General features: G+C 43.6%; 1 protein-coding gene across 1 annotated transcript; it reads right to left on the reverse strand.

Annotated features, from left to right (window-relative positions):
* Positions 1–126: 126 nt before the first annotated feature.
* Positions 127–18077, reverse strand: WDR82 (WD repeat domain 82). Its single transcript, XM_039558907.1, has 9 exons — positions 17834–18077; positions 12826–12923; positions 9887–9953; positions 9596–9695; positions 7414–7530; positions 5876–6031; positions 5682–5751; positions 3758–3900; positions 127–3579 (listed from the first exon to the last, which is right to left on the reverse strand). The coding sequence occupies exons 1-9, from the start codon at positions 17992–17994 to the stop codon at positions 3550–3552; spliced, it is 942 nt and encodes a 313-aa protein (XP_039414841.1). The 5' UTR covers positions 17995–18077; the 3' UTR covers positions 127–3549.
* Positions 18078–18133: the final 56 nt, after the last annotated feature.

Genomic DNA, 18133 nt, shown 5'->3' on the forward strand with positions numbered 1-18133 from the left:
TACAGAGTTTCTGACTCTTCAAAACAAAGGGAATTTTTAAAAAAAATGGATGAGTTTAACATTCCCCCTCTAAGAAACCAGCAAGTTGTATCCCACTGGACAAATGCAGAAGTTACAGCACTCAAGTGGTATCTCTACAAAATATTTATTGGTCACAGCCACAACATTGAATTCTCCACATATGTAGTATTTTGTGACAAAGCATAATTTGACTTTATGTATTTACACTCACTGGCAGATACCACCGAGGAGTCCAACTCCCTATAGCAGCTCACAACCACAGAGACCAGTTTCTGAAAGGCTCGCCAGGTTCCTGCCGCTGACCCAAAACCAAGGTGAAGTCTCTTAAAGTGCTAATACAGCCAAGAGGCACTGGAAAAGATACACTGCTGCTTCCAAATTTGTCACTCAATTGCTCCTGCACCCTCCAGAGCAGGGATTGGGGCATGAATCCAGGACCTGGGAGCTTCAAGAAAGTAATAAAAACCTTTCAAGACTGACTTGGAGAATTACACCCGAAATCTCCTACAGCCCAGGCAGACGTGCTCACCCACCACACTGCTTACTCAGAAGTGGGATCTCGAGTCTCACTTCCCCTTATTTTGAAAAAAGGTCTTTATTTCATCCCAAAGAATATGGGGTGGATTTAAATGTCAGATTTGGAGGGGGAATGCTGTTTCCAGCTTGGCCACTGTCAGACCTGGGAAGGCTGTTTTTCATCAGATCTGTTTCTCATTAGCTGGCGGCCCTAAAGAAGACAGGAATTGCAGCCCTGAGACTCCTAGAGAAGCATATAGAAGCTGAAAGCTAGAAGTTTTATTCACCTTTCTTGTCCAACTGTCTGAAACACACAGTTCTCAAGTTCCCTGACAAAACTTGGCACATTCCCCTCTTTTAAATCCAGATAGAAAGCACTCCATGCTACACCAACAGAGATGTCTCTGCCTGTGTGGGTGGCAGTGGGCCCTGGGAAGGCACTCAGCTGCCATCCTGAACAGAGCACTAGTGCTCTTGTGCATGAGCCTGAACATTCCTCTTCACTCCAGAAAGCCACTGATGTGCTTGTGTGTCTACCCTCCTAAACCACTCCTCTGCTTCCCTTTTCCTTAAACATTCCATGCCACAACGTACCATGTTTTACATCACTGCAGGCAGAAGAGAGCCGAACAACGACCTCCAGACAAGCGCTCAAACCACATTAACAAAGAGCTTTTATAGAATAAAAAACTTCCAAATGCTTCCCTGTGAAAAGTAACAAGGAATATGGCCGGAGGCTATCTGTTCACTTCCTCAGGCAAAAGACTTTAAAAACTTCAAAGATGATTTACTACTGGACGCTGTAGTTTGACTGTTAAAACACACTACAAACCCCAAAAATCTGTATTTTACAAACCACTGCCAACACCAACGAAGGTAAAATAGCACCAAGCAGCCTGAAATACAACACTGCTGAGTTAAAGTGACTGAGGCCCCAGAAAACCACCTCCCTTTGCACGGGGCAGTTTTATTTATAGGCGACGGTGGGACAGCACAGGAAGACGGGGGTGGCATGAACCTCTCATCTGTATCTCCAGAAGCAGGCCTGTGTGGCAGAGGGAAAGCATCTATCACTCTGCTGGAGGATGGCAAACTCCCATGTGGTTAGAAATGCCCCGTGTGGCAGCAGCAGCAGAGATGAGCCACAACCACAGCACAGATGGAGCACCACGGTGTGAGCCTGCCCTGTGTGGGCAGCGTTCCTGCACTGCCACAGGCAGGCGCTGCGACCTGAACAGAACCAGCAGCACAGAAATGCTCAGTGCCCATCCCCAGCTCTTAGCACAGCACCTTTCCATGGACGAGGACTGGGAGGGGAAAAAAACAAAAGGCAACAAGGAGCAAAACAGAAACAGCTGTGCTACAAGGCATTTACTTTTCCAGGGAGCCATGATGTGAATTGTATACAGCTGAGACGAACTTTGCTCTAACACAGGAACATCAGGACAACTGACCTAAGGAAAACGCTCCAGCACAGTTTGCCAGTATGGAGTGGCACTAGAGAGCAGAGAGAACATGCCCATTTACTGTCTTGTCACCTTGCCAGCTTTTCGTATTTATGAGCAGGGAAGCACATGTGACTGGGCGAGGGAAAGAACAGACTTCCCAAGCTGTGGCCCAGCACAAACCCAAGTGTGTTTGGAAAGGCAAGAATAATGAACACCACATTTTCGCCAGGCCTGTCCCAGCTTGCTGGTGGATGCATTCCATTGAAGCAGCATTTCAGGGAAAAGAAACTGGAACTGGGCTTGAAGACCAGCCTGCCAGCTTTTCTGTGCTACAAGCTGCTGAGGCAGGAGAGCGTGTCCCTCCCCATCTCTTTGCAGGGGCATTCCTTGGAGAAGGGCCACAGCAAAGCAGTGTCAGCACAGTCATGCCTAAGATTTTTAGAATTCATTTCTGAAGACGCCATCTGAGAAAGGATGCTCTTTTGGAGCTATCACTGGAAACCTGCAGACCAGTAACAAACTGTGTGATGGACTACCCACGTGTCAGTTTTACCAACAGGGGATACAGGTCTAAGCCTGGTGTGGGACAAATTTCATGGAGCTTATTTACAGACCGGGGGGCGGAAAACTGCATCAGTGAAAGTAAACAGCCTAGACACCTCACAATACTGGCCCACATCATATTCTTTTATATCTAAAAGTAAAAAAATATGGCCCATTCCCATTGCCCACCCACCCCATGATATTTACAAGTAAGATCAGCCAAGATGGTACATAAGGAAGATACACAGGCAGACTGTGCTTTCAGTCTCAGTGTGGTTTCTCCGTCTTCCTGCTGACAGACTCCTTTATTGCTTGGGACACTGGCCGGACCTCAGCAGTGCTGTCTGAGCCTCCAGGATGTTGACACAGCAAACAGCAGGGAGGCTTTGGCAACCTCTGACAGTGGATGAAACCTGTGCAGTTGCACACTAAATCGCCAAATAAAGGATGACAAGAAGTATGAGGTACATTCACAGCTACCCACGTGCTTCTGGTGCATGTTCCACTGCAAGAGAATCCAGCATCTGCGCTGAAAACTGTCAGTGTTCACATTTGGCACAGAAGTATTTGCATCTGTGGACTGCAGTGAAACCAGAGATCCCAGACGTTAAAAACATGCACTTACGGAAAGGAACTGCACGTTCCACGTTGGAACGTCAATAGCCTTGTGCACTTACAGCAGGAAAACACATAATTACAGCTTTAAAAAATGCCACGAACATTTTGTAGATAAAACAGACTTCACCGCTCTAAGAAATAATACTGTGTCAGTTCCATCTTGGGCTGAAGCCTGCCAGGCATGGACTGGAAGGTAAGAACTTGTAGCATGCTGCTTCTTGAGCGTGCCAGGAGGCCAAGAGGAGCAGTCCCCACAACGGAATGCTGTAGATAAAGGTAAGACATGGAAAATATGCAGGAACAGGAACACAGTCTAGATGTAGGCAATTCCAAAACTATGCTTGCAATGACGTGCTGCTGTTAGCAGTACGGGAGCCATCCAACAGCAGCCGCAGCGTAGGAATTAGTCGTCGATAGTTGGCAACCAGAAGGCCTACAGAGGAGAAAAGAACACATCTTTTCATAGCAGAACACAAATCTCTCCTACAGCACCCCATAGGAGCTGGCACCTTCTGTAAGCACACATGAGAGGCACTGAGACTTCTCAGATTCATCTCTGGAAGGGTCAGCACCTCATGGAGCTCAGAGGAACTTAAAGCCCATTTCCTTACCATATTGGAACATGCGCTAGCAAAAGTCATGAATTTTGGATTGAACTGCAGACAGGTTATAGGACCTGTGTGTTTTCCATCTAGGACAGCCACCTTCATCCCACTTTCCCCATTCCAAACGTGGATCTTCCCATCCTCCGAACCTGAAGGTAAGAGTGGAAAACAAGATATGCAAGATGCACTGGAGAGGTCAGCAGAGGAAATGAAGAGCATTTTTTTCTGTCAGAACTTTAGGAACAGGCAGGTCTCAACTTTGTAACACAACCTTTAGAGTTCTCCAAGTGTCACAAGGTCACGTACAAAACATCAGAGAGTTAACACACCTGTATCCAAACAGCAGGTTTGTACCTTTGCACTGCAGAGACTCAACTACACAACAGGGCAACACTGTTCAGGCAAAGATGGTAACTACTGTCACCCAGTAGAAAAGGAGAGCTGACACCTCCAGCAATGCAGGAGAGACCCTGGCCAACCTGCACCAATGTGCAGAGGCCAAGTGCTGGGGGAAGAGTCATTGTTCACACAAGTTCTCAGTTCAGACACAGGTAAATGTCTCACTCAGTGGGCACAGAATCAAACCAAAGCCTGTACCATGGAAGGTAACCAGATTTCAGTGCACTAAGCCAAATACCAGAAGCTTCCCTGGAGATGTCAACTCTCCACATTACTATAATGGGATAAGTTTTTCACTTTAAAATTACGTTTTTCAAACTCTGAGGCTGAGAACTTTACATTTTTGTAATTCAGTTCAGCTTTAGACTCATTTTAAATAGGATTCCTAACAAATATGCAAAGCATTTTCTTCTGCTTCTGTATTTACGCCTGTAGCCTTTCAGGAAAAAAAAATTAAGAAGCACAAGTTGCAACTTAACTGTAGGGAAAAACTGAAGAGGAATAAGTGGTTTGGAACTTCTACTACTGTTTTAATTTGAAAGAGAACAACAGGAAGGTAAATATGTGCAATAAAGTGCTCTCCAGAGACAGACTAAACAAAAAACCCCACCCCTCTTCTCTGCAATCAGGAAGTTCTCAGCCAGAACAAAAGAAAAGAAATTTTGCCAAGATCATCAGTCATCCAGAAAAAACGAGGATCTGGATACCAAATTACCACAAAGTTAAACATATTTGATATATCAGCCACAGAAATAAGAACAAAATTAAAGTTCTAGGAAGGGGCAGCACCACACAGACTCATCTGACTCGTGTCCACAGGTCCTGTTGGGCAGCAGGCGACTGAAGTGCTTATTTTGGGGTGCCCAAGGTGCAGCACCAGGCTGTACAAGAGTTTCAAACTGCTTTTTGCCACCTGCTTCCCTCAGGAGTCCATCTGCAGAGGGCCGGGGAATCATACACTGGGAGCCACCAGGGCGATGCCTACAGCTTCTATCAAGGGTTTAAGAAGTTGTTCCACAGACATGGGGGTTTACAAGAGCCACATGAACAAACTGCAGCTGCCCCAGCATGTCACCAGAGCAGGAACACCCCTGGGGGTGGTACAAATGCACCAAGCTACAAGACCAGTCACCCAAGCACAAACAGGTGCTTTGGTCATCAGGAAACAGGGGACGGCCACAACACAGCCACAAAATGCTTTGAGGAAGCACATGAGGGCATCCTAGCCACAGGGCGAGGACCACTGACAAATTATGTGACAGGTCTTCCCACATTACAACAGTTTCCTGGTTTCTTATCTATTTTGGAATAGCATTTATACATAAGTAAAAACGATAAGACTTATTGCAGGCTCTTTTACATTTCAGTCTAGAGAACACTGAGCAATCTAACAGAACACTGTCAGTGCAAAGAAAGCTTACGGCTGCATTGTATTATTTAAATACATTCTGCTTCCCAACAGACACAGCTTTAGCCCTACATAACACACCTAATTTCAGAGCACTGAAATTTTTGCCAAGAATTATCTTACCTATCATGATGAACTGAGAGTCTGGTGTGAATGATGCCTCCAGCGTGACAGCCTTACTATTGTTATAACCCTATGGCACAAAACAGGAGAATATGTAGTAGAGAGTGTGTCCACAGCAAGCTCACAGCCAAAGGGCACCTGCTCCCCAAACTAACACCAAGTTTTCCAGGAAGTACCACAGGCAGCAGGCTCACCCCAAACGTGTGCAGGACAGCTCCTTTGAAGGCATCAATCAGCCGAATGAAACCGCCGTTCGTCGAGATGAGGATGAGTTTCCCATCATTGCTGAACTTCAGGCCTGTCCACTCACATGTGCGGTCATATTGCATCTTAAATGTAGCAAATGGCCCCTGCAGAGAGAAAGTGGGAAATATGAAGAAGACTCTGCATTGCTGTTAACAAGAATCTGCTTTTAACCTTTAAAAGAAAATCCTTAGCCCTAAGATACCAAAAGACAGTGTCAAGGCAAACAAGTCACTGCATGTGTAAGTTTCAACAGATGAATCCAGTTTCCAAAGCAAAAAAAGAGTACAATAGGCTGTTTCAATCCAATAGTTTCACACTCTACCACAATCAACAGCAGAAATTAAATTAAGAAAGGAAGACGTTTTTGAACAAGGCTGCTAAATGAACTTAGAGAAAGAGTTTGAGCCAGTGTAATCATCATCTGAGTTTTGAAAACCACAGACCTAACTATGCTGAGTACTTATTCAGTTCAGCTGCTCATGCCAGTACAGTTTCCTTTGAAATTTTCATCCTTTCTGACACTCCTGGCTCAATCTCTGCCTGTGTTCTTCTGGAATAAGCAGCAAGGAAAGAAAGGCCAAAAACCACACAAAAAAGAGCCTATGTTGGAGTCACTGAGCCAACAGCTGAGCCAGCTGGTGGGCCAGAGAACCCTGAAATAGCAAATGCCTGCTGGTGGAAAAACTCAGATATTGGCGACACCACTCTCACCTTTGTGTGAATAAAGGAAAGGCCTTTCCCACAATGTCTTCTGGATGAAATGTAACCTTACACACCCCCAGACCCTGGTTAAAAAACTACCTCTCCCAGCAGCCTGTGCTGTTGCATATGCGACCTGATCCCCCAACTCTGCCCCTTCCCTCGCTCATTGGTTCCCTTCCCTGGTCCCGCCTTTGTACCGCCCCCATGCCCTCAGATCACTGTAACTCTACGTAAACCTGAGCACGAGCACGCTGGGCCCTCTCTCGCATTGGGTCCCCTCTGCGGAGGATGAAATAAACCTCGTCTGTGGAACGTGCCATGCGGAGAGCGCTCCTTGGCCCCTTATCTCTGGTAATATTGAGCTATCTGGCTTAAGTGTGTGTGTTTGTGTGTGTGTGTGTCTCCTCAGCGCTAAACATCTGCGGGGCTGAAAGGAGAAGCTTGCTAGTGGCTATACTGCTGCACCTGAGCGTTTTTGTGCCCAAGACAGTTTTGGGGAACACAGCAGCGATCTCCCTATCGCCCTAACACCACGCACTTCTATATAAGCCTAACCTGGAGTTTCGAGCAGGTTCAAGAGTTAGCACTTTAACACTGGTTAAGAGTGTACCTCAGGATTTATATCCCTTTCTGTCCATGAGATGTGTGCTTACTGAGAACTCTGTAGATGCCAAGGAGGCACCCCAGACAGTAAGCTCGAGTACACAAATCCAGCCTCTGAGCACTGAGTTTAGATTATTTCTTGCAAGATAAAAGTGTAAGAAGGGAAGTTAGGGTACCTCACCTTGTCGAAAGAGCGGAGATCATAAAGCTTCACCATTTCAGAATTGACTCCAGCAGCAAAAATCAACCCTTCTGGGTCAAAAGAACACACAGGCTTCCCTTGGAGATGCATTAAACCCTAGAAAGAGAAACAGCCAGAATTAACTTGCAAGACTGATGCTCACATTTCTACCACCATCCTTTGAGCCCACTGTGAGCAGGACAGCAGATTAGGGGTGGAACAAATTAATTTCAGTTGTAAATACTGAGGTTTTACAAAGGTTCAGAACTCAGCTTTCTCAACTTCAGGTCACCATACAGAACTTCCAGTTTGCTTCAGTGACAAAGTTTACACCAAAACAAATCAAAACCTCATTCAAGGTGTCATGCACTCCAAAAGTCCCCAGAGAAGGGAGGCTCATATGGCTGTCTTAACAACCATACCAGGGAGCACCACAAAACACTGCTGCTGGGATCAACAGCAATGCTCTACGATTTACGGCTGCACAAGAGAGAAAAAAAAATACTTAGAAAGCAAGGGAATATCGCTGCTGAGCTTTACATGCCTGTTTAATGAAAACTCATACCTGCTGGAAGCCAACAGACCTTACATATTAAAATTGACAGGTTGCTACCAGTGCTTATTTTTAATGTTACCTTTTCCTTAAGTCACATAGTAGAAAACAGTTGACAAAATTTGGTAAAAGCCCACAAAATATTTTAATTTTAATTGTAATTTTCTGTATCCTGACTAGCAGTCTGTGCATGTTAGTCAAGCATTTTTATGAACATAGTGTATGCACCTAAACAAGAACACACCTTTGAGTAAATATATGTAATACATTGAACAAGTTTCTGCATTTTTCGTTCTTTCTGCATTCTTCTCTACATAAAGTCTAGAGACTTTACTACTTCTCTTCTTTCCCACGTAGGTCAGTTTTCCCTGTGCTCTCTGTCGATGAGGCAGTGAGCTTAGCCAATGCTAAGGGGCTCTGGTGAGTGGGTCAGCTCTGGTTTCCCGGGAATGGGAATATTTCCAGGTAGTATGGCTGCCATCTCACGGACCAACTGAAAACTACAAGTAACACTTCCTCAACCTGTTTCCCAAACTTGGCTGGATGCAGCTTCCAGTAACAAGTCCTTGTTTTATCATTCTTACACGTTCAGGCATTAGCATAAATCACAGAATTGTTACTGCACTTACAACCCTACCTCATCTGCAGCAACTTGGAGATGAAGATACATCCCAAGGGAAACCTACACACTGGAGTTAAAGGCATACTCCCCCAAAAATAGCAGAATTAAGATCTGCCAGAAAAGGCTTGAAGAAAGATTTTGTAATTTACAAAATGTAAAACATTTTGTAAGAAATTTAACTTTTTTCTTTCTCTTTCATTTACAGTTCCATCATCTGGAATAAGCAAACAGCCCTCTCTTGTTAGCAAAATGGTCCCGGGGAGATGGGGAAATAACAGAACACAACACTACGTATCCAGATACCAGGAGAAAACAACTGAGCACCACTAAAGGTGGAGATTCTACTTCCAATCTTTTATTCCTGCCACTGCTGCCAGTTCTGGTATTTTTCTCAGCCCGTACAAGCCTGCTTCCACTAAAACAAGTAAAGTATTCCAGCAAAATAAGTAAACAAAACCAAACAGTGTTCCGTCTTGCTAGCAAGTCAAATCTGCTCACAAACAGTTCTGATGAACAACAGCAGAGATGCAAGGAAGTGCCAGACCATATGGCTGCTGTGTTACTTTAGCTCACCAGTTTCTTAATCAAATTTAATTGCATCAAGGCACCAATTTTAGACACACACTACAAACACTCAGATAAGATGAATTCACAACACAGGAGGGATGCCTGCTCTGAGAGAACACCCTCTGCATAAGGTAGCAGCCTGATGAACAAGCTGATGACACCCAGCCCTTCTCTTGTTTCATCAGCTGCGAGTGTTATTTCTTGCTCTCCCCAGTGCCTCTCCAGCAGAGACACAGGTGAGAGCAAGTGGTGTTACACAATGTGACACACCACACACACTGCACAGAGATTCCTGATCCAGGCTTCTTTGGGAAGGTGTCAACACTGAATCAGCAGCACACACTTCTAGCAGTCTTTTTAGTTTGTTACAAACACACATCCATTTTTTATTCTTCCAACTGAAAATTCAATGCATTGTGCCCACGAATTTTATAACCTACCTGGCAATTTGGAGAGCGGAGATCCCAAAGTCGAATAGTTTTATCCAGGGATCCAGAAATAAAAGTATCATCTACTGGAGACATTGAAAGAGCAACCACTCTGCAATACAGAATCCCACATGCATCAGAGACAAACCAAAGACGTGAATGGAGCAACACCCACCCCAACAGCTGTGTACAAACCCATAACTGAACAAAGCAGTAAGTAGCATGAACCAAGTGTAATGGAACTCGAGCTCATTACCATTCGTATTTCAATTTCTCTTGTCCTGTCCCCAAGCCACATCTCACCTTTTTGTGTGCCCCGGGAAATACCGAATGTATTTGTTGTCATGCAGGGAGAGGTATCGGATAGTGTCTGAAACATAAACAAACCATAAGCTTTATTATTCCATGAGCCCAAGGTCATCTGAAAGTGATCACATACTAACTTGCTCCCCAGAGCAACAGTAATCTCATCACAGTGATTAAGTCTGGTCATTTGATTTTAAGTCAGACTTCAGAAGAGAATCAAGTTAGAAACAGACAAAAACCAACTCTGTACTTAAGCAGAACTGCAAATTAGCCAACAGGAAAAGATACTTCCCACGTTTGGAAGTCATGTTACATTTTAAAAACAACTGTCATGTGATCTAGGCAAGGTAATTTCAAAGGTGCTAAAATTTAAGTAGCAGCAGGTTTTAGTCCATCACTCTCACAAAATGGAGAGTATCAAATTTACAGAGTTTACTCTGCAAATTTACTTTGTATTGCTTTGCAGCATGAATACTGCTCTTTCCTACATACACATTCAGCAAACAAATTTCCAACTAAGCAGTACACACAGGAAATGTACAAATTCTGCACTCAGCTGAAGATAAAAGATAAAATCATAACTTCAAAGCCAGGACAAGACCATTAAAAACTAGCAAATCTCTCTTCTTTTTGTTTAATCTGACAATCAACAGCTTCACACCTTCTCTGCACTTAGAGCAGCTAAGCTCTAAGAAGAGGACAGAGGAGTAATCTAAAGCTTAGTGTACTTCAAGCAACCTTAAACATAAATTGAATAGATGAGAGCAGCAGCACAACATTTCTCAAGTGCCAATTTTATCCTGAGTATAGGTGAACATACTAAGAGTAGCCCACGATTCTGAAGATGCTGTTGAGACTTTCTCCCAAAATTAAAATAAATCCTTCTAAGAGGAAACAATTATTAAACAACCGAAGCCACTTTTCAATCTTTATGTGCAGACACTGTACTGCTGGAACGAGTCCTGCTGAGGGTCAAGGATACTTTTACTTTTGACTAAGAAGAACATGTGCCAAGAGGATGCAACATGTACTGGGTGTATTGACAGTCAGAGGGGTTACTGTGTTCAGAATGTTTTGAAAGGCTCATTCAGCAAAATTTTCTATCTGTGAAAAAATTATCAAGTTCCCATTTTTGCCTGAGGTTGCTCATCAAGCTGAGGTCAGAGGCCTAAACCACCCTCCAGTATCTGACAAGCAAACTGAAGCTGATGGAACAAGCTGGAAATGTGGTATTGGTGACACACAGTTCTGAAAGGCTCTAAGTGACCTGAGGTGATTATCCAAAATACAAATCCCTAACACCAGTGTCACATCCCACACTGGATAGAACCAACATGCTTCAAACTTCCTGTTAAGACACGTCTCTATTTTTTTCCTGCAAGAACTGTCATTACCTGATCTCCGAAGTATCCATGAAGAATTCCATCTTCCTTTGCTAAAGAGGAAGCACTGGGGAATTGTGCTCCTTTGGGATCCTCACTGCTGGCAGTGCTCTGTCCCAGGCAAGGCAGTGGCCTGTACAGTTATCTCCTGTACCGGGTGGTATCATAGACCCTCAAACTGTACAAACTACTACCTCAGCCTGGAATCAGGCAACAGGAACTAAGTCCAGAGGTCTTGAGGAAATCTTCACAACTAGATTGGTAGCAATTCAACACAAAAAAATGCTTGGAAACAAGCACCAGCATTCCTATAGCATGTTCCTGAGGTAATTTTCCTTCCCAGTACCTGCAAAACAGGTTAATACAATGCACCTTGCCCATGACCACGTGCATTAGGGACTAAACAGTATCTGGAATCCTACAGAACACCCTGTTGGGTTTATTAATCTTACAATTTGTAACAGCAACAAACATTCTCACATTGTATCTTTTTCTTTTCTTCTGATTGTTTAGCATAATGCTACCCTGCAGCACAAAGACTTAAGTCTTAAGGCTTACCAGTACTTATAAACAAAAACTCAGTACTCAAAATGGCATTAAAAATGCTTCATTAAATTGTTAATTATTAGTTATTGTAAATTAAATAACAGCCAAATAAAAAATGTGACACAAAGTAATAACATAATTAAAAAAATAAGTAGGTTCTGAAACACACTCAAAAGGCACGTGCTTCCTGTGACACTTTTAATCCTTTTACACCATTAAATCCAATTCTGGTGGAGACTTCCCTGTTCCTCTAGTTTCAGGCCCAGCTCGTTCTACTTTAACCTGACTTCCTAACTCTTAACTTCCATCTTCTCTAAATTCACAGTCTTTGAAATTACTTTAGTAGCCCAGCATACATCACAAGGCACCAGCATCTCTACTGTTAAGCTTCATCTCCGCAAAGGAAAAACCAAACCAAGACCTCTATTCCAGAAATTATGAATCTACAAGTACAACGTTAAAAGCTATTTGTAAAGTGCTGCGCTGAGAGACTTGGTCACTGCAGAATTCTCAGACGTTGACTACAACAAACAAAACCAAAATTGAGCTCTGTGACCTCCTCCAGGCTTGGCTGGTGATCTGTTGAGTTACCTGAACCTCCTGCCCTCCCTTCCTCTGCAGCTAAGTTGTGTGTACCAGATAGAGCTGTGGCATTCAGCCCAGATGCTCCTTCCACCTCACTCACACAAAAGAAGTGAAGGTGCAGAGGCTGCCTGACAGCACTGATCCAACACCAACTGAACAGCGCAATGAAGAACCGAGTTTTATCTCCATAGCAATGTTTAACCCTCCAGTTATTGCAGCAGCGAACAAACACACGTAAGGATGCTCAAAGGACTAGCACCAAGCTGTGCATCAGTGTTGGACATTAATTTCTTCCTCTGCCTCTGTCTGACAGAGTTCTTACCACTGAAGAGCTGTTATAACTTTTTCCCCAATCTTTAGAGCTAATTATCCAGACATGTAGTGTAAGGAGATTAATATGCTCCACTCCAGTGGATCACTCACCATCTATTTTGTTGGAGCTGTACACGACAGTGTTGGCAGCATGTGTATATCTGATGAGATCCACTCCATACTTCTTACTGTACAGGGTCCTCTTTGGTCTGTCAGGAGGAAGCAGAAATAATTGCACTCTCTGCAACAAAAACCTCGAAACAAAACTCACATCAACAAGGCCTATTCCCATTAAGGCATTACACGGTTGTTTCAAGTAGTCAGATGTTTTTATACAAAAAAACATCTTATACATATACAAAAAAACCATTTTATACAAAAAAAATTGTATTTGATTTTCAAACACGGATATTGGTATTTCTCCAAGACTATCCTTAGGCTTGAAGAATTCCCTGTAGCACCTGCAAAATGCACTTGTCTCCTCCAAAAATTCCTTTTCCTATGATGTCTACTGCAAAAAGAAAAGGAGGAGCTAACATAATGAGCACAGCAAGCAGCACTGCCTCACTGTGCCCTTGCCGATTCAAATCTCCCATTCATCTGCTGCTCATTTTTGATTGAGTATAATTTGTCTTTGTTCTCTGTTACTTCAAAACCTAGAACAGGGTGTCTCGTTCACGGGATATTAACCCAACACATCTATATACCAGTCATCTATAAAAGACATAGTAACACAGGGACTTTTCCAAACCACTGCAGAATTCTACTTGTATCCAACCTTAAGGCAAGAAATGCAAATTTAACATTTTGCAACACAATGAAAGACACTCTAGTGAGAGTGAACACAATCTACAGAACTGTGTTTCTGGGGGTCTGGGATGCAGGTGATACACTGCAGTGCTAGAATTTTAAACTGCAGATTAAGTTTAGAAGCAGCTGGCTAATAATGTTGTGAGGGTATCTCACAACAGTGGTACCTGTTTGAGCAGTGCAAGGTCTCCACCACCCTCCTTACCCTTTCATCCCCAACTGAGGGAGCACAAAGGTTTCAGAGCTGGGCAGTCAACCAGCGAGGGTATTGATCAACACCAGAAATACCATCTCTTCCAGGAGCTATTTTTAATCCAGAAATTCGTAACTCTGGTTATTATAGGGGCCCACGAAATATTTTACCCACACGACCAAAGAGGACAGCATGGGAATGGAAACAAACAGCAGGAGCAGTCGAAACCAAGAGAAAAGTTTGTCAGACTACACCCTTAGACAAGCTATTTCTAACATGCTGAACTTTTTCCTTTTTTCACTAGCCTCAACCTGACACACCCAACAAGAGCACAAGTCGGAGACTTTTCATAACATAACAAAAACAGACACTCATTCTTAAAGATTAGTTCTCAAGCAGCAGAAGCCATAGGGCTCTGACTTCAAACAAACTTGCTGGGGACAAGTTCCCACGAAGTGAAAGCCAACACAGCAAGTGCAGTGAAAACCCACACACCACCTGTACCACAGACCAAATCTCAACTGGTTCTTCCCCTGTTCCTCCAGCAGTTCTTTAAATCGTTCTTCAGATGCAAACATGCCACACACTTAAAAAAACACACCTAATTTAAAGTTTGACACACTCTAACATTATGTCTGATACGCTTCCCCACACTGCTTTCTGAAGTTACCTCAGCTATGCTGTTGACCAATCTAGTGGGGATAATACCCAACAACAAACCAAGAAAAAACCCCAATCTCAAAACATACTATATTAGACACTCTCATGCCTAGTTTGGCTTTCCTTTTCTATTACAAGTATAAAACTTAGAAGATCTATTTAGAATAAATTAATATAGACAGAGACAATATCAACACACAGACAAAAGCACATTTACCAAAAAGAAAGAGTTCTGTGTTTTAGGAAAGGTGAAGTTTTCATGTAAACTGACACAAACAGAAGTGTGTCACTGCACACAAGACCTGTTGCCAATCAACTATTTCAAACACAAACGAGAAAATTAAGTACTTTTAAACAACAAATCACAATCACTAAACATAATTCCAAGGTCAAGGTTAATCTATCCATCCCACCTACAAACCAAGCAATATCGACAAAGAAAAATACAAGAGCTCAGTCAAATCTGCTACAAAGATGAAACAAAACAGAGGCAAGGTTTGTAATATCATCCATGCCTTGGTTTGAATCAGTGCTGCTATGGGTAAACATCACCCACAACCAGGAATGTGGATGTGCCCAGCAAACACCACAGCTAAGCAGGAGTCCAGATCCATCACTTTATTTATATCAATAATACACAATTGATATGCACTAAAATACAAGCTAAACCTTTGCTAGAGCACCATTCTATCACAGCAGGGTTACCAATGTGCAGCCAGGCTGCTTCCAGCCTCAGGGATTGCTGTACATCCCAACATACAACTGTCCTACAAGTTTTCAGAATCCCTCCTTAAGTCCCAACAGACTCCAGTGAGCCTCTCAGTTATGCTTCCAAGCCAGCCTACTGTGGAGGGATTTGGTGATGTAGGATGGGCTAACAATTTAATAACCATTTATTAATTTTAAATCAATAAATTGTTATAAATAAATTTATAACAATTATTTCTTTGAAATAGAAGTGGAATCTTGGGACCAAAATTACTGGATGCTCATGAATAAGCAGTTGCCTAAGCCCAGAACATACATGATAAGGACATAATCTTGTCCTGTCAGTCCTTGGCTGCACAGCACCGTTTCAACTGTCCTGACACTGTTAGAAGCTGAAGCTCACCGAGGTGGGGTTGGCCATACTCTCACAGAGCTGTACAACTCATTCTGGTGTGGCAACACAGCCAACTAGGTGAGGATTCACCTAAAGTACAACCAAACAGCTGCATTTTAATTCTGCCAGCAGAACTGCTCATTAACAGAGGACACACACCAAATTTTCCTTCTTTTAGACAGGGAAAGGCATTAATTTTCTGGCCATTTGATGAAGTAGAGTATCCTACACTGATTCCCAGCAAGCAGGACATTTAACTTCCTCCTGGCCATTATATCCAAGCAGGTGAGAGTTCTAGGCTCTTGCAGCTGTGACTTATAAGGAAAAATAAACCAACTACAAGCCTGAAGCTGCCACAACAATGATCATTCAGACACCTGAGGTTTCATCTCCACACGAATTTCTAGTGACAACGTAATTCAAAGCAAAACTTTCCAGGTTAGAGAACAAGCGTGTCCTGCATCCCCAGTTACCTCTAAAAATCACAGCTACACTTCTAAGCCAGCTGATAGTGCATGAGCAGCTTTCAAATAATTTTAAAATTTTATAACCATCAGAGAACACAGCAGTTACCTTGAAACTACTCTCACTGCCCTGCAGCTCCGCAGTAAAGGACCATTGATCTACATTTAACTTAATTAAAGCAAACCCTCTGACTATAAAGCACATCAGGATTAGATGGAGATTGGAGTGAAAGGGCCAAATGCCTCCCAACCCATCAAACCATTCTTTACAAGTTTAAAGGGGAAGAGCAATCAATACCATCTGCATTAACATCACTCAGCCCTGCTACTACTGTATATAATTAGGATCTGGGATACGATCCACGGCACACTCCATACATACAGAGTTACCTGTTGTTACATAAATAAAAATTAAATATTTTCACATCACAGTTCATTCTAGCAGGTGGGGAACACCAACAACTTTAATGTGTAAAGCAAGCAAACTAACTAGAAGCTGAAAATAATGTATAAATAGGTGTCCCAGAGAATTAAGAGAATATGCAGGAAGCAATCTTTCCTCCCAGCAAGTACGATGTCTTGGCCTGCTTGGAAAAGGAGGGTTAGGAATACGTGGTTTACTAGAAAATATATACAACACTGACATACCTCTGCCTTGATACTCCCAAGCCATTTCTTTTTCATTCCTACATTACCTTGTCCTTTTTATTCCCTCTCCCATAATACACATAACTTGCTATCCGTTCACTTTCTGTGTGGCTGTGATGCTTCCCAGTCCTGACTTTACAAAAAAACCCACAAAACACCTCAGAACTACATCTCTATGCCAATAAGCACATGTAAAACTTAAAATCTGAAGGAATTTAAAGCAGACAAACACACACTTGTACCAACTGAGAAAGATTTTAATGGCATAATGACACCATTTGGCTCAAATTGTTCCAGCTGTCATAGACTTCAAACACCCTTGGCGTAGGTTTCCATCCTCTGAACAGATCTCAAGTGCTCTGCAAACTTCTGGGGATTTATCCGAAAAACAAGACAAGCACCATGTGATCAATAGCAGAAGAAGGATAAAACCAGACAGTTAAATGAGAAACAGAAACACACTCTTAACTTATTACCCTTACATAACAGAAATCAATAAACACCTTGATTGATTACATCTAAACTAAGACAATGTTTGGAGACACACACAAATCACACGTATTTTAACTGTGCTTTAGAGATAAGGACAAAACTCGAGAAAATTATCTAAAACACAGAGGACCACGTTTGCCTGCAGCGATCCAAGACACCACTTAGGAACTGGGTTTTATGGAAAACACCATCAGATTTTGAGAAGTTATAGTAATATACACCACACCACCTGTACCTTTTGGCTTAAAGCATTTAGCCAAGAAGTTACACTCAAATGAGGCGTTTAAAAGGGCACATCTGCACATTGCTCACAACAATCGCTTCTCTATTAATTAGCGAGAATTAAGCCCAGAGAAGTCAGTTCCACACCTGCAGCAATCCCAAGACCTGGAGATGTGACCAGACCTGAATCCTTTAGGCTTTGCAACCGTTTAGCTCTCACAGAAGTGAGCTTTCGCTTACACATAGGGAATTATCACCACTGTCTCCAGCCTACCAAGATAACAAGTACACTCGCAGAGCAGACAAACCCACGCTGCTGCTATCCCTGCCGCTGGGATTCTATTCACAAGCCTACACTAAAAAACAACAGGAGAGAAGCTCAAGCTAAAGCTCACCGGCCAGACCTGCGGGGCCAGGCAGAGCTTGTCCCCAAAGGCCACCGTGGGCAGCCCCCACGGCCCCTCATCCCCCCGTGCCCCAGGCACTGCCCCAGACCCCGAGGGCTGCACCCCCGGCCCCGCCACTCACTTGCCCTCCTGGCAGTCGTAGAGAACGATGGAGTCATCGTCGCTGCTGGAAATGACGGTCTCGCCGTTGGGGCTGAAGTCGAAGCAGTTGATCTTGTCCGAGTTCTCGCGGAAGACCTTGGCCACGCGGAAGCTCCGCAGCACGTTGTCCGTCAGCTTCATCCCGCCCGCCGGGCCGCGCCGAACGAGGGCGGCGGCGGCGCTGAGGGCAGCCGGGCGGGGCTCCGGGCGGTGGCGGGAACGGCCGAGCTAGGCGAGGCGGGGCGGGGCGGGGCGGTGAGGGGCCGCGAGGGGCCGTGGG

Source organism: Corvus cornix, chromosome 12, assembly GCF_000738735.6.
Source record: "Corvus cornix cornix isolate S_Up_H32 chromosome 12, ASM73873v5, whole genome shotgun sequence".
Lineage (NCBI taxonomy): Eukaryota > Metazoa > Chordata > Aves > Passeriformes > Corvidae > Corvus > Corvus cornix.

What these genes read in the sequence shown, in the direction of transcription:
- WDR82 (XM_039558907.1), bottom strand. Translation starts at nt 17,994, where the DNA reads ATGAAGCTGACGGACAACGTGCTGCGGAGCTTCCGCGTGGCCAAGGTC. An exon ending in TACGACTGCCAGGAGGGCAA is followed by an intron (nt 12,924 to 17,833) that starts GTGAGTGGCGGG and finishes TCCTCCTGACAG; the next exon opens with ACCAAAGAGGACCCTGTACA. An exon ending in CTCTCAGTTCATCATGATAG is followed by an intron (nt 3,901 to 5,681) that starts GTAAGATAATTC and finishes TCTTACCTTCAG; the next exon opens with GTTCGGAGGATGGGAAGATC.